The sequence below is a fragment of the Macaca fascicularis genome, chromosome 2 (genome assembly GCF_037993035.2).
Source record: "Macaca fascicularis isolate 582-1 chromosome 2, T2T-MFA8v1.1".
Lineage (NCBI taxonomy): Eukaryota > Metazoa > Chordata > Mammalia > Primates > Cercopithecidae > Macaca > Macaca fascicularis.
Window position 1 is genome coordinate 97,138,208 of NC_088376.1, and position 16,919 is coordinate 97,155,126.

Sequence of the window (16,919 nt, forward strand, 5' to 3'; positions counted from 1 at the left end):
GAGAGGGAAATAAAACAAATATAGTAAAATGTTAACATTTGGAGGATCTGGATTAAAAGTATGTGATAATTTTTTGTACTATTATAACTTTCTTGCATGTCTTTAATTATGATTTTAAAAACTTAAATGTAAGAAAAAAAGGAAAGGAAGAAAGTTGATGCCTTTAGTAAACTATGGACCCTCTCCCCAGAAGATTGTACCTGAGCTGGTGCAAAGAATGTTTCACTTGCCATCTCAAGGGATTTAAAAATCTACCAAAGACCATTCTTGAGCCGAGACTAAGAGCAAGTGAAGCTTAGGAAGGTGGCCCAGAGAAGCCAATCAGGCAGCTAGCTTCTGAGGAAAGAAGATATTTTGTTTGGGAAAATTCCAGAGGGAAAAAAGTAGGGAAGCCATGGTTTCAGGGTTTAGATGGATTTGAGGATAGTGGTTTGGAACAGGAGAAGTGAATGGCTCAGGGGCCGGAAAGACAGAGACTTCATGACAAATACCTAGCTATGAGAGCGACAGGCCACACCTTGAAATGTGGTACAAATCATCATCAGGAAATCCAGGAATGAGAGATTCATACAGGGAAGAGGTAGCACAGAATAAAAAATGCCAGGCCAGGAATGGTGGCTCACACCTGTAATCTCAGAACTTTGGGACACTGAGGCAGGTGGATCACTTAAGGCCAGGAGTTCGAGACCAGCCTGACCAACATGGCAAAGCCCTGTCTCTAGTAAAAATACAAAAATTAGCTGGGCATGGTGGCAGTAGTCACAGCTACTCAGGAGGCTGAGGAAAGAGAATCACTTGAACCCGGGAGGTGGAGGTTGCAGTGAGCCGAGATCACGCCACTGCACTCCTGCCTGGGTGACAGAGCAAGACTCTGTCTCAAAGAAAAAAAGAATAAAACATTCCTAGTCTGAGTCAGACCTAGGGTCCGACTTTCACCCTACTTGTGTTTAGCTCACTGTTGAGAAGGCTGGCGTCTCTAGGCCTCTTAGGTTAAAGAAGAGAGCTCATGTGGCGGTGTGAGAATTAGCTTAGCTAACACAAGTAATGTGTCTTATGTGAAACCTAGCATCTGGTGGCCCTAAGCAAATGGTAGCACATTACATGAGCAGATTTGGAGGAGTCCATTCATTACCCCATGCTCTTACCAACAACACCAACTGAGGAGACAGGCTGTGCTGATGCTGTTTTCCACGATGCTCCGGAGGGAGTTGACCACTTATTTGCTTTCCTTTCAGCAAAGAAAGCATATTGCAGGGCCCTAGCCTGCCCTGATTGAAAAAGATATAGAAACAGCTCCTCCTCCTTCTTGATGCCCACTTCATAGGGATACTGCACAGCAGCCTGGACTGCACGGACACAAGCCTCCTGAGCAAGACACCCAGGGTGCTGCTTCTGCATCTTCAAGAGGACCTCACTAAAAATGGTGTCCATGTTGGGCAAGCTCTGAATTGGCTTGTTGCAGAGTCTACGGGATTCTAGCGGTTGATCTGAAAGGAATAAGAATGATCAGAGCTTTGGAAATGGTACTTGTACAAAGGAAATATGAAAATATAATAATAACATTAAACTATTCAAATTCAAAGCACAAACTAAAGGCTATTCATTAAGATATTTCATGTACACTAAACCTATGTACACTAACATCTCTGATATTTTTACAACATAGTCTTATAAGATAGAATTTAGTAGATTCAAAGCAATTTTAGATTACCTAGTTTAGGCATAAAAGTTGTATTTTCTTTTTAATCTAAGACCAAGACCATTTTATAATAGATTAATTATTAATTTAATCAATCAATTTAATCAATAGATTAAATATTAATTATAATAGATTAAATATTAATCTGTCCAAGGAAAACAGTTCTGAGTTAATATTTTATTTATTAATTTTTAAAAATAATTTCAGCTTTTATTTTAGATTGAGGGCATACATGTGCAGGTTTTTTACATGGGTATATCACACAATGCTGAGGCTTGGGATATGAATACTCCCGTCACCCCAGTAGTGAGCATACTACCCAAAAGCTGGTTTTTCAACCTTTGCTGCCCTCCCTCCCTTCCCTGTAGTAGAGTCCCTAGTGTCTATTGTTGAGTGAATATTTTAGATTCAAAATAACCTTAACTCCATTCCTAATAGTAACAAAAACCAGAAAAGGAGACAGTGTGATATTGATGCAAGGATAGGCATACATATCAGTGGAAGAGAATTGAGAGTTCACAAATGAATTCTTACAATTATAGCCAATGATTTTCAATACAGGTGCCCAAACAATTCAATGGAAGAAAGGAGAGTCTGTCTCTCTCTTTTTTTTTTTATTCACATTCAGAATGTTTATCTTAAAACAAAGAATCAGAGGAACATTAATAATAGAAAATCTATATGGAAATATTCACAATCTGCTCATTAAGAAATGGGAAAACAACTTCCCTGCCTTACTGCCAACCTGCTGTTTGAGGAGCCAGAAGTTGACGTGAAGTTGGAAGGTCACCTTTTCCAGCTAAACCCCACTGAATAGCTGTGTGCATTTTTATTCAAAGGCTCCACGACAAGAGGGAGCAGAACTGAGAACCAAAATACTGTTATTGGCAAGGGTTTGGCTCAAGGGTCTGAGATGTGTAAGCACCAAGAAGGGATAGGGAGATTGAGCAACATATGAAAAGGGGGGCTGTGAGAACAAGCACAGAGAAAGTAAGTCAACAATAAACTACTTCCACCCAGAGCAAAGTGACTGTGCATATACATCCACACTCTCAAGTGTGGGCTACACTGCACACTGACTCATACTATCTCAAACGTGGTTTATTGGAAAGATTCTAGTCCCCTAAGGGCACTCAGCATAGGAGCACAGTGACATGGTAACAGACATACATAAGCATACTGTTACCCTAAAGCAACAACACACTTTAGATCATAATCGTTCAGAAAAAAATCCTAGAAAGGAGCGTCTTTCAACACATGGTGGTGGGATAATTGGATATCCACACGCCAAAAACAATCAAACAAAAAAACAAAACTTAGGTCCTTACCTAGCACCATATATAAAAAGCAACTGAAAATGGATCACAAATCTAAATTGAAGAACTAATACTATAAAAATTCCTAGAAGAAAATACAAAAAATTTTTCAGGACCTTGGGGTTAGGCAAAGTATTCTTAGATATAACACCAAAAGCGTGACATATAAAAGAAACAAGAAATCAGACTTCATAAAAATTGAAGACTTTTGTTCTTCAAAGGATATCAATCAGAAAATGAAATGACAGCTGGGTGCAGTGGCTCACGCCTGTAATCCTAGCACTTTGGGAGGCCAAGGTGGGTGGATTGCCTGAGCTCAGGAGTTCGAGACCAGCCTGGGCAACACGGTGAAACACCATCTCTACTAAAACACAAAAAATTAGCCGGACATGGTGATGTGCGCCTGTAATCCCAGCTACTCGGGAGCCTGAGGCAGGAGAATTGCTAGAATCTGGTGGGACGGAGGCTGTAGTGAGCTAAGATCACACCATTGCACTCCAGCCTGGGTGACAGAGTGAGACTCTGTCTCTAAAAAAAAAAGAAGAAAAAAAAAAAGAAAGAAATGATAAGCCATAAACTAGGAGAAAATATTTGTGTGGTAGTCAGAATAACACCCCCACAAATGTTCATGTCTTAATTCCCAGAATCTGTGAATGTATTACCTCACATGGTAAAGGGATGTATCGGTGAGATTAAGATTAAAGACCTTGGCTGGGCGCAGTAGCCCACGCCTGTAATTCTAGTACTCTGGGAGGCCGAGAGCTCAGGAGGTCGAGACCAACCCGGGCAATGTGGTGAAACTCTGTCTCTACCAAAAATACAAAAAATTAGCTGGGCACGGTGGCACACCCCTGTGGTCCCAGCTACTCTGGAGGCTGAAATGGGAGAATTGTTTGAGCCTGACAGGTGGCAGTGAGTGAGCCAAGGTTGTGCCACTGCACTGCAGTCTGGGTGACAGAGTGAGACCCCATCTCAAAAAAAAAAAAAAAAAAAATCAGACCTTGAGATGGGGAATATTACCCTGTATTATCTGAGTGAGTGCCTTCTAATCATATGAGTCATTAAAAGCAGAGAATCTTTCCTGACTGTGGTGAGGGGGATTCAACAAGGAAGAAGGGTTAGAGAAATGCAACATGCAAAGGACTTGACCTGTTAGCACTGATGTAGCTTTGAATATGAGGAAAGGAGAGCAAGAACTAAAGAATGCAGTATTCTCTAGAAGCTGGGATTGACCTTTGGTTTACAAGATCGCAAGTTTGCAAGCAAGAACATGGGGACGCTGATCCTACAGTGCAAAGTGCTGAGTTCTGCCGACAACCCAAATGAGCAGGAAACAGTTTCTCCCCTAGATCCTCCAGAAAAGAGTGCACCAGCAGACACCTGGATTTTAGCCCAGGGAGACCTCTAGAATACTTCTAGGCTACAGAACTGGAAGAAAATAATTTCAGATGATTTAAACTGCTAAGCTTGTGGTAATTTGTTATCACTGCGATAGAAAATACAATTGGCACATCGAATATCAAATAAAGAACTTGTTTCCAGAATATGTAATGAACTCTTATGACTCAATAATTAGGTAAACAATGTAACTTCTTAAATGGGCAAAAACTTGAGCAGATATTTCATCAAGGAGCGTATGTGAATGGTTAATATGCACATGAAAAGATGCTCAACATCATTAGTCATTAAGGAAATGCAAATTAAAACCACAACAAATGTGGTAGACAGCCTCTAAGTAATGGGCTGTCATTTCTAGACTAGGTTACAAAAAGACTCTGGCTTCAGTCTTGCTCATACTTTCTTGCCCTCTCAAATTGGTCACTCTGATGGAAGCCAGCTGCCCTGTTGTGAGCCACCCTATGGCGAAGCCCACATGGCAAAGAACTGAGGGAGGCTTTTAGCCCACAGTCAGTGAGGAACTGAGGCCCTCAGTACAACAGCCCATACGGAACTGGATCCTACCGCTTGAGTGAGTTTGAAAGCAGATTCTCCCCCTGACTCTCAATCAGCCCGAGATGACGACAGCCACAGCCAACACCTTGATTGTAGCTTCGTTTGAAATCTGAAAGCCAGAAGACCTAGGACACTTGGATTCTGGACCCACAGAAATTGTGGAATAAATGTTTGATTTTAAGCCACTAAGTTTTGAGGTCATTTGTTATGCAGTTAGACTTACTAGAATGACTATAATAAAAAGACATCACTACTGAATGTTGGTGATGATGTAGAGAAACTGGAAGCCTCATACATTGCTTCTGAGAGTATAAAACAGCACATCGCTTTGGAAAACAGTTCAGTTGTTTCTTAAAAAGATAAACATAAACTTATTGTTCAACCCAGCAATTTCACTCCCAGGAATCTACACAAGAGAAATGAAAGCAGATGCCATAAAGAAAACCTGTCTACAAATATTCATGGCAGCATTATTTATAACAGCAAAATCCGGAAACAATTCAAACATCCATCAACTATTGAATGAATAAAGAAAATATGACAGAGCCATCCAATAGAATATTATTCAGCAATAAAAAGGATCAAACTGTTGACACATGCTACAATACAGATACAGATGAGCCTCAGAAACATTATGCTAACCAAAAGAAGCCAGACGCAAAACATTACACATGGTATGATGCCATTTAGATCCAATGTCCAAAAAATGCAAATCTATAGAGACAGAAAGATCAGTGGTTGCCTAGGGCTGGGAATGTGAGTAGAAGTTAGTGGTAATGGGCATGAAGAAACTTTTTGTGGGAGTGGACAAGTCTTAAAATTGATTTATGGGGATAGCCGCACAATCTATGAGGCAAATCATGCCTCATTAAAGCTGTTAAAGTATATCTAAAAATGAATTTATCAAGAAAGGTACAAGACCTTTCAGAAGATAACGATACCACTTTATTGAAGAACATAAAATAAGACCTTAATAAAAACAGAAAAGCCCCATGCTCCTGGATATAAATATTTAATAGCATAAAAATATAAATATTTTCCATATGTATTATATATGAAATTTTAATAAGAATCCTTATGGTACTGCTAAAAAAATAACTTTATGGAATGATTCCAAAGTTTTCATAAAATAATAAATTCATAACAACTTATAGTTACCAAAACTTCAGCTATACCAGAAGTTGTTTTCTATAATGTACTGGCATCTCTTAAAAAATAAAACCATTTAATCAAAAATGTACATCTTAGTTATTTAGACAGAAAGCCTATCAGGGCTTATACCAGAGCAATTTCACCATAAAAAGACATATGAACATGAGCCCATCTGGCATTGAGCCCATCTGGCATTGGGTGTGTTAGGCGTGTTCAAGGGAACGTAAGGTTTGGATGTAATAATGTGCACATGGTAATACAGATATATTGTATAATCTCAACCTCCTTTTTAAATCAAAGAGACAGGAATATTTTCTTAATGCTTGATTAGTAAGTAGTATTGTAAAGAATGAGTTTCTAAATTAATGATTTCCCATATGGTATTAAAGAATAGGATTCAGGAATGGAAAGAAGACAGTGGTTAAAGGCATGTGGTCCCTCTCATCCTACTACTTTGAAAAAACATGAACTGTATCCAATAGGCCCACCAATTACTTGTTCGATTACCCAAAGAGTTGCCCAATCCTCAATTTATGGGAAAGCAAACTCAGCAGAGAAGAATGGGGAACTCCCCCAGGGTCTACAGATGATTTAATTTGCCGGTGACCTAAAAGGAAGGCAAGAACGGACGATGGGGAGAGGAAGGAGAGAACAAGAGCATGGAGGTGCAAGTGGAAGGCAGCCTGGGCGGCTGGTGCAATCTATGCCATGTAACAGGGCATAGACAGCGTTGGGATATCTTAGAACTGGATCTCTGTCTTGTGATATTACCTCTGTTCCCAGCATTCCTGGGGGTGCTTCTCAACATCATAGCACACATCAGATTTATTTGAAGAGTTTAAGAAGTTCAGATGCCCACGTCATACCTCAAAATTAACTGTTGAATTTTTTAAGCATAGTCATGCCCAGGCCTCACCATCGGTTCAGTTAAGAATCTTTGCCGGGCGCGGTGGCTCACGCCTGTAATCCCAGCACTTTGGGAGACCGAGGCGGGTGGATCACAAGGTCAGGAGTTCAAGACCAGCTCAACCAAGATAGTGAAACCCTGTCTCTATTAAAAATACAAAAATTAGCCAGGCGCAGTGGCAGGTGCCTGTAGTCTCAGCTACTCGGCAGGAGAATCGCTTGAATCTAGGCGGCAGAGGTTGCAGTGAGCCGAGATCATGCCACTGCATTCCAGCCTGGGTGGCACAGTGAGACTCTGTCTCAAAAAAAAAAAAAAAAAAAAAAAAAGAGGGAGAGAAAAGAAAAGAAATGAATATTTAAAGGTGGGGCATAGTAAGACTATTCTTGAAAAGTCCAGAAGTTGATTTTAAGGTATAGTCTCTGGGAGCTCCAAGAGCAGAGTGTTGTCCACCACTGAATCAGGGACAGCTGCAGTTCCTGGCAATTTCGTTTTAGGCCAGAGATTGAGAAGAAAAGAAGGGGGAAAAAAGAGAGGAGAGAACAAAACTGAAATGAAAAGAAAGCCTGCTTAATGGTGTGCAGTAATTATTTCTGATCAGCATAATCCTATTATCCTGGGGACACTGAAAACCTTGCAGACTGCATATGGGCATTTTGGGAGCTATCCAAGGCACTTGTCTAGACCAGCCCTAGGGCCAAACTAAGCATATCCACTGGAAAATTTTGGATCCGGGCATAATTATAGATGGGTTTTCCCTGCTCAATTTCCTATCTCTTTCTTGCTGCAGCTATAACTAAGGATGCTGTTATCTTACAACTTCGGTTATAAGATATTCAGAATTTCCCCTTTGGGTCTGTAAGTACAGCTGTTTTCAAAGTGTATTTCTTGTATACTTGGTAGTTTTCAAGTCACTCAGCAGTACCTACACAGTAAGAGAGGCAAGTGTCAGCATGTTAGCATCAGCCTTAGCTGCCCAGGGAAATGGGGAGGAAAGGAACTAATCAGTGATTCAAATACACTATTAATTGAATTCTTTCCTTGACCCACTCACATTTTGTCTTAGTTCTATGAGGTATTCTACGACATTTTTGATAAAAAAGATAAGTGAGTCATGTTTCTGAAGGAAGAAAAGGAGGTGATTATTTTCCCTTCTTCTGCTGTAATGGCAAGAAAAGATTTTTTCTGCCTAGGCTAAAGAGAGACTCAACAAGGGGTTCACGGAAATCGTGAACACAGACATAAAGGAATCTGTCTCTCTCTCTCTCTCTAACCCTGATAAACAGAAAGCTGTGTCCATCATAAAAGCTTTGCAAAGGACAGACAGAATAACTGCACCCTAACAGGCTTCAAGAAGGTGACCCACAGAACTTGTCTAGCAAGTAAAAAGGAAGCTCAATTTAGACATGTGCGTAGGCCTCCTATGTAAGACAGGTCACTCTGCTCTTTTGAAACATGTTCATATAAATGTTCACAGAGAGCAAAAATAAATTACAAAGTGAAGAAGATAAAATGAAGAGAAAGACAAATAAAACCACTAAGGTTTTTTAAAAGCCACAACTCCAAAAGGACAAATAGACCAAGGTCTTTAGGCAGAATTAGAATTGTTAAAAGTGGCTAACACAGCCCAGCACAGCCACAGGAACAGGACCACGGTTCATTACAGAGACAAAAACGGAGCATTAGGTTCCAGAGCTGAGACTCCCAGTTAGATGATTCCCTGTGCCCATTCCAGCTGGGGAAGGTTGAGAAAGAGAGAGCCTCTAGTCTCTTGGTTTTTGAATAACAGCACACACATTCAGTGTCATGCCAGAAACATGCACATGAGAACAGAGTTCTTAGTTCAGAAACAGGCAGGCTGCTAGCCACAGGCATGTGCAAATATATAGCATTTTACAGGATCCTCCCCTCCCTGGTTTAGTCAAAGCAATCTGGTTTGGCCAAGTAATTCTGCATTGCACTACTGAATGCATTGCACTGCAATAGTCTGGGAGGCTTCATAGAATACGAACATTAACATGCATAAAGCCAATGAACTTCCACACTCAACTCACCAGGATACAGTGTTAAGTTTGTAGAGGAATGTGCAGCTAAGTCCCAAATTGCGTTTTAGGTATGTTAACCTTGTACACTCCCTTCCCACCTACAATTGGTTCCAAAAGTGCTGATTGGGACACTGACCACTGAAAATTCCCTTTTCTCCCTCCTTTTGTATAAGAAGTAGAAACTAAATAAACATTCTTCATCTTCTTCTTTTTTTTTTTAAAGCAAACATTTGAGCAGTGGGAGTGAGAATAGGTTGAATAATTGGAATATTGTTACAAATGGGAAAAGGGAACACAAAAATTTTACATGTATTTTTAAAACAGAGACAGACTTTGCATAACACAAAAGTCCCCACTTTAAAGTGTATCGTTCAGTGTTTTTCAGAATATTCACAAGGTTGTGCAACCATATGTGTATGCATTTTAACCATGCCTTTCATAACTGATTTACAAAAATATCTTTAAGACTATAGCAGCCGGGTGCAGTAGCTCACACCTGTAATCCCAGCACTTTAGGAGGCAGAGGCAGGTGGATCACTTGGGGTCAGGAGTTCGAGACCAGCCTGGCCAACATGGTGAAACCCCGTCTCTACTAAAAATACAAAAATTAGCTGGGCGTGCTGGCATGTGCCTGTAATCCTAGTTACTTGGGAGGCTGAGACAGGAGAACTGCTTGAACCCGGAAGGTGGAGGTTGCAGTAAGCCGAGATTGCACCATTGTACTCCAGCCTAGGCGAAGAAGCAAGACTCTGTCTCAAAAAAAAGACTATAGGTAGTGTTTGCATGTCAGGTGTAAAAAAATCAAAACTAGCAAAAATTATCTCCTTTCTTACCCTTGTTCTCTGTATATCAATGGTTCTCAAAGTGTGGTCCCCAGAACACAGCATCAACATCACCTAAGCATGTTTGTTAGAGATACAAATTCTTGGGCCCCACCCCAGATTAAATGAATCAGAAAGTAATGAGTGAAGCCCTATCTATGTTTTAATAAGACCACCAAAAAGCAATTTTGATGCACAGTGAGGACCATGGCTCTAGATCAAGACAATTGCTCTAGCTTTCCATAACTATAGATTTCTAATAAATGCATATATACTTAATGTAATTAACATATTGAATTTTTGTGGAAACTTTCCTTCAAGTTAATCCATCAATTTTGTTCTGCTAAATGACCACACACTAACAACTATATTTAAAACAAAGAGGCTGGGTGTGGTGGCTTACAGCTGTAATCCCAGCACTTTGGGAGGCAGAGGGGGTGGATCACCTGAGGTCAGGAGTTTGAGACCAGCCTGGCCAACGTGGTGAAACCCCGACTCTACTAAAATTACAAAAATTAGCTGGGTGTGGTTGCGCATGCCTGTAATCCCAGCTACTCCAGAGGTTGAGGCAGGAGAATCGCTTGAACCTGAGAGGCGGAGGTTGCAGTGAGCCGAGGTCATGTCATTGCACTCCAGCCTGCGCAACAAGAGTGAAACTCCATCTCCAAAAAAAAAAAAAAGAAAAAGAAAAATAAAGAGAAAAAAGAGGAAAGTGGGGAAGCACAAAAAGAAAAGATAGGCACAAGGCCTCAAATGAAAATGAAAGGCAAAATAAATAGGCCTCATTAAACTACAAAGTTGGTAAGAGAATAAATGGCAAATGTAGATAAGATTCTGAGTTAATCCTTGGTTGATCTGTCCTTTTCTCTACCTTGATCTCTAGTGTTTGTCTATTACAAAGCAGCACCAAGAAATCATAGGATTTCAAACAGTGGAACTCATTTAAAAAAGGAAAAACAGTAAGAGTCCTAGGGTTTCCATAGGATTCTAATCACTGAACCCCAAAACAGACATTACACCCCAAAACCTTGCTTCAGTTGTGGCAAGGACAAATAACTAGGCACCCAACCACTGTAGCCTGTGAGGTCTCAGAACATGATTTGAAACCAACTAATTTTGTTGAACCCTTTCTTTTATCAATACATAAAATAAAGCCCCAAAGGTGATTTGTTAAGGTCCAAGTAGCTAAGGCTGAGAGCTCTGTCCCTCCTGACCTCGAGTCCCGAGCCCCTTTCTCTAACAGAATGCATCCTTTCCACACTGGCCTCCCAAAGGCATCCCTTTTTTTGGGGGGGTAAATTTAATGACTCAGATATTAGGAAAAGATCATTTTTTTTCAAGTCAAGAGTCTAGATTACCTACTACCCAAGTACAACCACTACTGAAAATTTGTTACATTGCCTTATAGTTTTTTCCTTACACAAATATGTATAAGAACACACGCACACACTTGTAAAATTTTCTATCTGGCTGTTTTCTTCTTAATACTATATGTAGGCGATTTTCCAAGTTCTTCAACTTTCTTTAAAAATGGAAGTTGTAATAGCTGAATGAAGTTAGTTCATTGAAATTATCGTTTTTACATAATTAATTTCCCAAAACTAAATATTTGACTTTCCAATATTTTATGATAATCGAAAAGCTTTAGTGAGCATTACTATATACAAATCTTTGTGTATTTATGTGATTATTTCTCTATGGTAAATTCCTAAGAATAGAAAAACTAAGTCAAAAGGTATGAGTAATTTTAAGCCTCTATATGTGATTTGTCCAATTGCCTTCTAGATAGGATGTATTACAAGCATTCTAATGAGAGCTTATTTAAACTCAATCTCACTGTATTTTTTCCCATCTGTTCTGATCTGTTTGGCAAAAATTAGTGTTTTTTAAATCACTTTTTTTTGTTAATAAATTTTAAAAAGCATTTAAGAGTTAAGCGTATACTTACTTTACAACCCAGCAACACTATTCTCAGGTATTTACCCAAGAAAAAGGAAAAACTATGTCTACAAAGACTTGTGTAGGACCAAAGTGGAAACAACCTAAATGTCCATCAACTGATAATGGATAAACAAATTGTGGTTTACCCACACTGTGGAACACAAGTCAATTAAAAGGAAGAAAATATTAATGCATGCAACAATAGGAATGGCTCTCAAAAACATTATGCAAAATAAAGCCAGCCACAGAAAACTATATACTACTGCATGATTTCATCCATATGAAATTCTAAAAAAACTGTAAAACTATGACAGAAAGTAGGTCACTGGTTGCCTGTGGCCAAGGGGAAGAAAAAAGGATTTATGGGAAAGGGGTATGAGAATCCTTTTGAGGGTGATAGAACTATATTTTGATTGTGGCAATGGTTACATAACTGTAAACAATTACCAAAATTCACCAAACTCCCCCCTTAAAATGCATGAATTTTATTTGTAGAAATTACACCTCAATAAAGCTGGAAAAAATAAAAACAAAACCAAAAACAATTTAGAAATGTTTGAGAAAACTAACTTATCCTAAGCCGGGGAATAAAACAAAACAAAAGCAAAAATCACTTAAGAAATTTTGGAGAAAAACTAACATTTTCATTTTTGCTTATTTCCTTTCCATTTGTATCTGTGACCATACATACTCTAGATCATGATGATCATTACTCTATACATGACTATATACTATATAATTGCAAATACATGTACATTTATATTCTAAACATTTTTATATCACAATTTTACATTTTTCTACATGGTCTTCATGATTATAATTTAAAATAGTAATACATAATTGTCTAAAGCCCTGAAGTGTTAAAAGGCGAATTACAGGTTTAAAGCAAATGGTGCCTCAATATTTGGATGCCACCAAGTGGACAAACTGTGTAATGTCATTAAGATTAAACACTACTTGGTAAGTTTTATAAAGTAAAAATGTTTAATTTAATGTTTAAAATTAATTTAAAATTGTCAATAAAATAAAGTGTAATCAGACCATTTTATAAATGTAGCTAAGGTTGAGACTTGAATCCAGGTCTCCTAGATCATGAACCTCATCTATTTCTTGAAGTAACTTAATTCTCAAATCAGAATCTAGGGAAATCACTTAAGGAAAAGAACTTCCTGTTTAAATTGAGACCTTTACAAACTAAAACTACAGATGTGAATGACAGACATGGGTCTATCTTTAGCAAACCAAAGAATCATTTAGGGACCTCCAAATGCAAATAGCCTTTGCTGTGTGTCTATCAAGTGACTTCTAACAAAACAACAAGCCCCCTTGGGAAGCACAGTGATGAAAATACAGTGAAGGTTGCCTGAAAGGCAGAGAAAAACAGTAGGAAATTTATTTCTATTTGGGCAAGGACTTGCTGATTCTCTTTAGGGGCCTCCATTATTTTCTCCCCATTGTTCCTCACCTCTCCAGTTCAAGCTTTTACTTTCACATTGAAACAGTAACTGGCTAGAGCCACAAGAAAGAAAGATTATTTCAGGAAAGTGTTTGGTCTCTGCCAGGGTCAACAAAAGAATGACTCCTTCAAAAGAATGCCTTTGAATGACACTGGGCCATCGCCTGCCACCAAGCGGGAGATCAGCACTCTGTTCCGCCTGTGACCCAATACTCTTCCCAATTATTTTTTCCGGCCATTTTTACCCTCTCCTTCTTGCTCATTTAAAGCTGACAACCTCCATAGACTGAAAATAAACTGTTTAAAAACAAACAAACAAACAAAAAACTCTAGGAGTGCCACTGAAAGAACTCTGAAAGGAACATCCCAAGTCCATAAAGTAAGAAATCACTGAGAGAAGGACATAATTCAGTTTGCAGAGACAGAAGTTCTCAAGGTCCACAGCTTTGCTGCAGTAAATTACAGAGCCTGTGATATGGTTTGAATGGGTGTCCCCTCCAAATCTCATGTTAAAATGTGATCCCCACTGTTTGAGGTGGGAGCCTGGTGGGAGGTTATTGGGTCATGGAAGCTGATCCCTCAGGAACGGTTTAGTACCATCCCCTTGGTGATAAGGGAGTTTTCACTCAGTTGATGAGGGATCAGCTTGTTTAAGAGTTTGAGGCCGGGCATGGTGGCTCATGCCTGTAATCCCAGCACTTTGGAAGGCCGAGATGGGCAGAACACGAGGTCAGGAGTTGAGATCAGTCTGGCCAACATGGTGAAACCTCGTCTCTACTAAAAATACAAAAATTAACCGGCATGGTGGTGTGCGTCTGTAGTCCTAGCTACTCGGGCTGCTGAGGCAGGAGAATCACTTGAACCCAGGAGGCAGAGGTTGTGGTGAGCCAAGATCACGCCACTGCATTCCAGCCTGGGCAACACAGCAGGCCTCCGTCTCAAAAAAAAAAACAAAAAAAAAGAGGTTGGGACCTCCACACTTCTCTCTCTTGCTCTGTTGCCATATGACGTGTCTATTGCTGCTTCACCTTCAACCATGGGTAAAAGCTCTGAGACCTCACCAGGAGCTGAGCAGATGCTGGTACCATGCCTGTACACCCTGCAGAACTGAAGCCAATTAAACCTTTTTTCTTTATAAATTACCCAGCCTCAGGATTTTTTTTTTTTTTTTGAGACGAAGTCTCGCTCTGTCGCCCAGGCTGGAGTGCAGTGGTGCGATCTCAGCTCACTGCAAGCTCCGTCTACCGGGTTCCCGTCGTTCTCCTGCCTCAGCCTCCGAGTAGCTGGGACTACAGGCGCCCGGCACCACGCCTGGTTAATTTTTTGTATTTTTTAGTAGAGACGGGGTTTCACCGTGTTAGCCAGGATGGTCTCAATCTCCTAACCTCGTGATCCGCCCGCCTCGGCCTCCCAAAGTGCTGGGATTACAGGCGTGAGCCACTGCGCCCGGCCAGGATTTTCTTTATAGCAATACAACAGACTAGCACAGCCTGTCTTCAATCTACTGAAGTGTTTGTCTGGTTGGTCGTTTTAATGTCTTTTTTAAATTTTATTTTATGTTCCGGGATACCTGTACAGAATGTGCAGTTTTGTTACATAGGTAAATTTACGTGTGCCATGGCAATTTGCTGCACCTATCAACCCATCACCTAGATATTAAGCCCAGCATCCATTAGGTATTTATCGTGATGCTCTCCCTCCCCCTCCCCCTCTGCCGACAACCCCCAGTGTGTGTTGTTCCCCTCCCTGCGTCCATGCGTTCTCATTGCTCAGCTCCCACTTATAAGTGAGAGGATGCGGTATCTCGTTTTCTGTTCCTGCATTAGTTTACTAAGGATGATGTCTTCCAGCTCCATCTACGTCCCTGTAAAGGACATGATCTCACTCCTTTTTATGGCTACATAGTATTCCATGGTGTATATGTACCACATTTTCTTTATCCAGTCTATCATTGATGGGCATTTGGGTTGATTCCATGTCTTTGCTATTGTGAATAGTGCTGGAATGTACACATGCATGTATCTTTATAATATACAATGATTTATATCCCTTTCGGTATATACCCAGTAATGGGATTGCTGTGTCAAATGGTATTTCTGGTTCTAGGTCTTTGGTGAATTGCCACACTGTTCGTCCACAATGGTTGAACTAATTTATATTCCCACCAACAGTGTAAAAGCAATCCTATTTCTCCACAGCCTCACCAGCATCTATCTGTTGTTTCATGACTTTAATAATCACCATTTAATAATCAGCATGAGATGGTATCTCATTGTGGTTTAAATTTGTATTTCTCTAACGATCAGTGATGTTGAGCTGTTTTTCACATTTGTTGGCTGCATAAATGTCTTCTTTTGAGAAGTGTCTGTTCATGTCCTTTGCTCACTCTTTAATGGGGTTGTTTGTTTTCTTCTTGTAAATTTGTTTAAGGTCCTTGTAGATTCTGGATATTAGACCTTTTTCAGATGGATAGATTGCAAACATTTTCTCCCATTCTGTAGGCAGTCTGTTCACTCTGATGATAGTTTCTTTTGCTGTGCAGAAGTTCTTCAGTTTAATTAGATCCCATTTGTTAATTTTAGCTTTCGTTGCAGTTGCTTTTGATGTTTTAATCATGAAATCTTTGCCCATACCTGTGTCCCGAATGGTATTGCCTAGATTTTCTTCTAGGGTTTTTACAGTTTTGAGTTTTATACTTAAGTCTTTAATCCATCTTGAGTTAATTTTTGTATAAGATGTTAGGAAAGGGTCCAGTTTCAATTTTCTGCATATGGCTAGCCAGTTCTTCCAGCACCATTCATTAAATAGGGAATCCTTTCTCCATTGCTTGTTTTTGTCAGGTTTGTTGAAGATCAGATGGTTGCAGATGTGCGGACTTATTTCTGAGTTCTCTATTCTGTTTCATTGGTCTATGTTTCTGTTTTTGTACAGTACTATGTTGTTTTGGCTACTATAGCCTTGTTGTATAGTTTGAAGTTGGTAGTGTGATGCCTCCAGCTTTGTTCTTTTCGCTTAGGATTATCTTGGCTATATGGGCTCTTTTTGGATTCCATACGAATTTTAAAGTAGTTTTTTTTTTTTTTTTTTTTCTCTAATTCTGTGAAAAATGTCAATGGTAATTTAATGGGAATAGCATTGAATCTATATATTACTTTGGGCAGTATGACCATTTTCACAATATTGATTCTTCCTGTCCACGAGTATGGAATGTTTTTCCATTTGTTTGTGCCCTCTCCGATTTCCTTTAGCAGTGGTTTGTAGTTCTCCTTGAAGACGTCCTTCACTTCCCTTGTTAGCTGTATTCCTAGGTATTTTATTCTCTTTGTAGCAATCGTGAATGGGAGTTCATTCATGATTTGGCTCTCTGCTTGTCTACTATTAGTATATAGGAATGCTTGTGATGTTTGCACATTGATTTTGTATCCTCAGACTTTGCTGAAGTTGCTTATCAGCTTAAGAAACTTTTGGGCTCAGAAGATGGGGTTTTCTAGATATAGGATCATGTCATCTGCAAATAGAGACAGTATGACTTCCCCTCTTCCTATTTGAATACCTTTTCTCTTTGAGAAGAAGTCTCGCTCTGTCAACCAGGCTGGAGTGCAGTGGCGTGATCTCGGCTGACTGCAATCTCT

The 16,919-nt window shown here is 39.7% G+C and overlaps 1 protein-coding gene across 5 annotated transcripts in view; it reads right to left on the reverse strand.

Moving 5' to 3' along the window:
• EHHADH (enoyl-CoA hydratase and 3-hydroxyacyl CoA dehydrogenase) overlaps positions 1–16,919 on the reverse strand; it is a 70,453-nt gene that overhangs the window by 12,308 nt on the left and 41,226 nt on the right. For all 5 annotated transcript variants that reach the window (XM_074031585.1, XM_045386529.2, XM_045386527.2 and 2 more), the window contains one exon: positions 1,146–1,487. In XM_074031585.1, coding sequence (XP_073887686.1) covers positions 1,146–1,431 — 286 coding nt within the window. In that variant the 5' untranslated portion in view covers positions 1,432–1,487. The remainder of the gene's footprint in view (positions 1–1,145; positions 1,488–16,919) is intronic.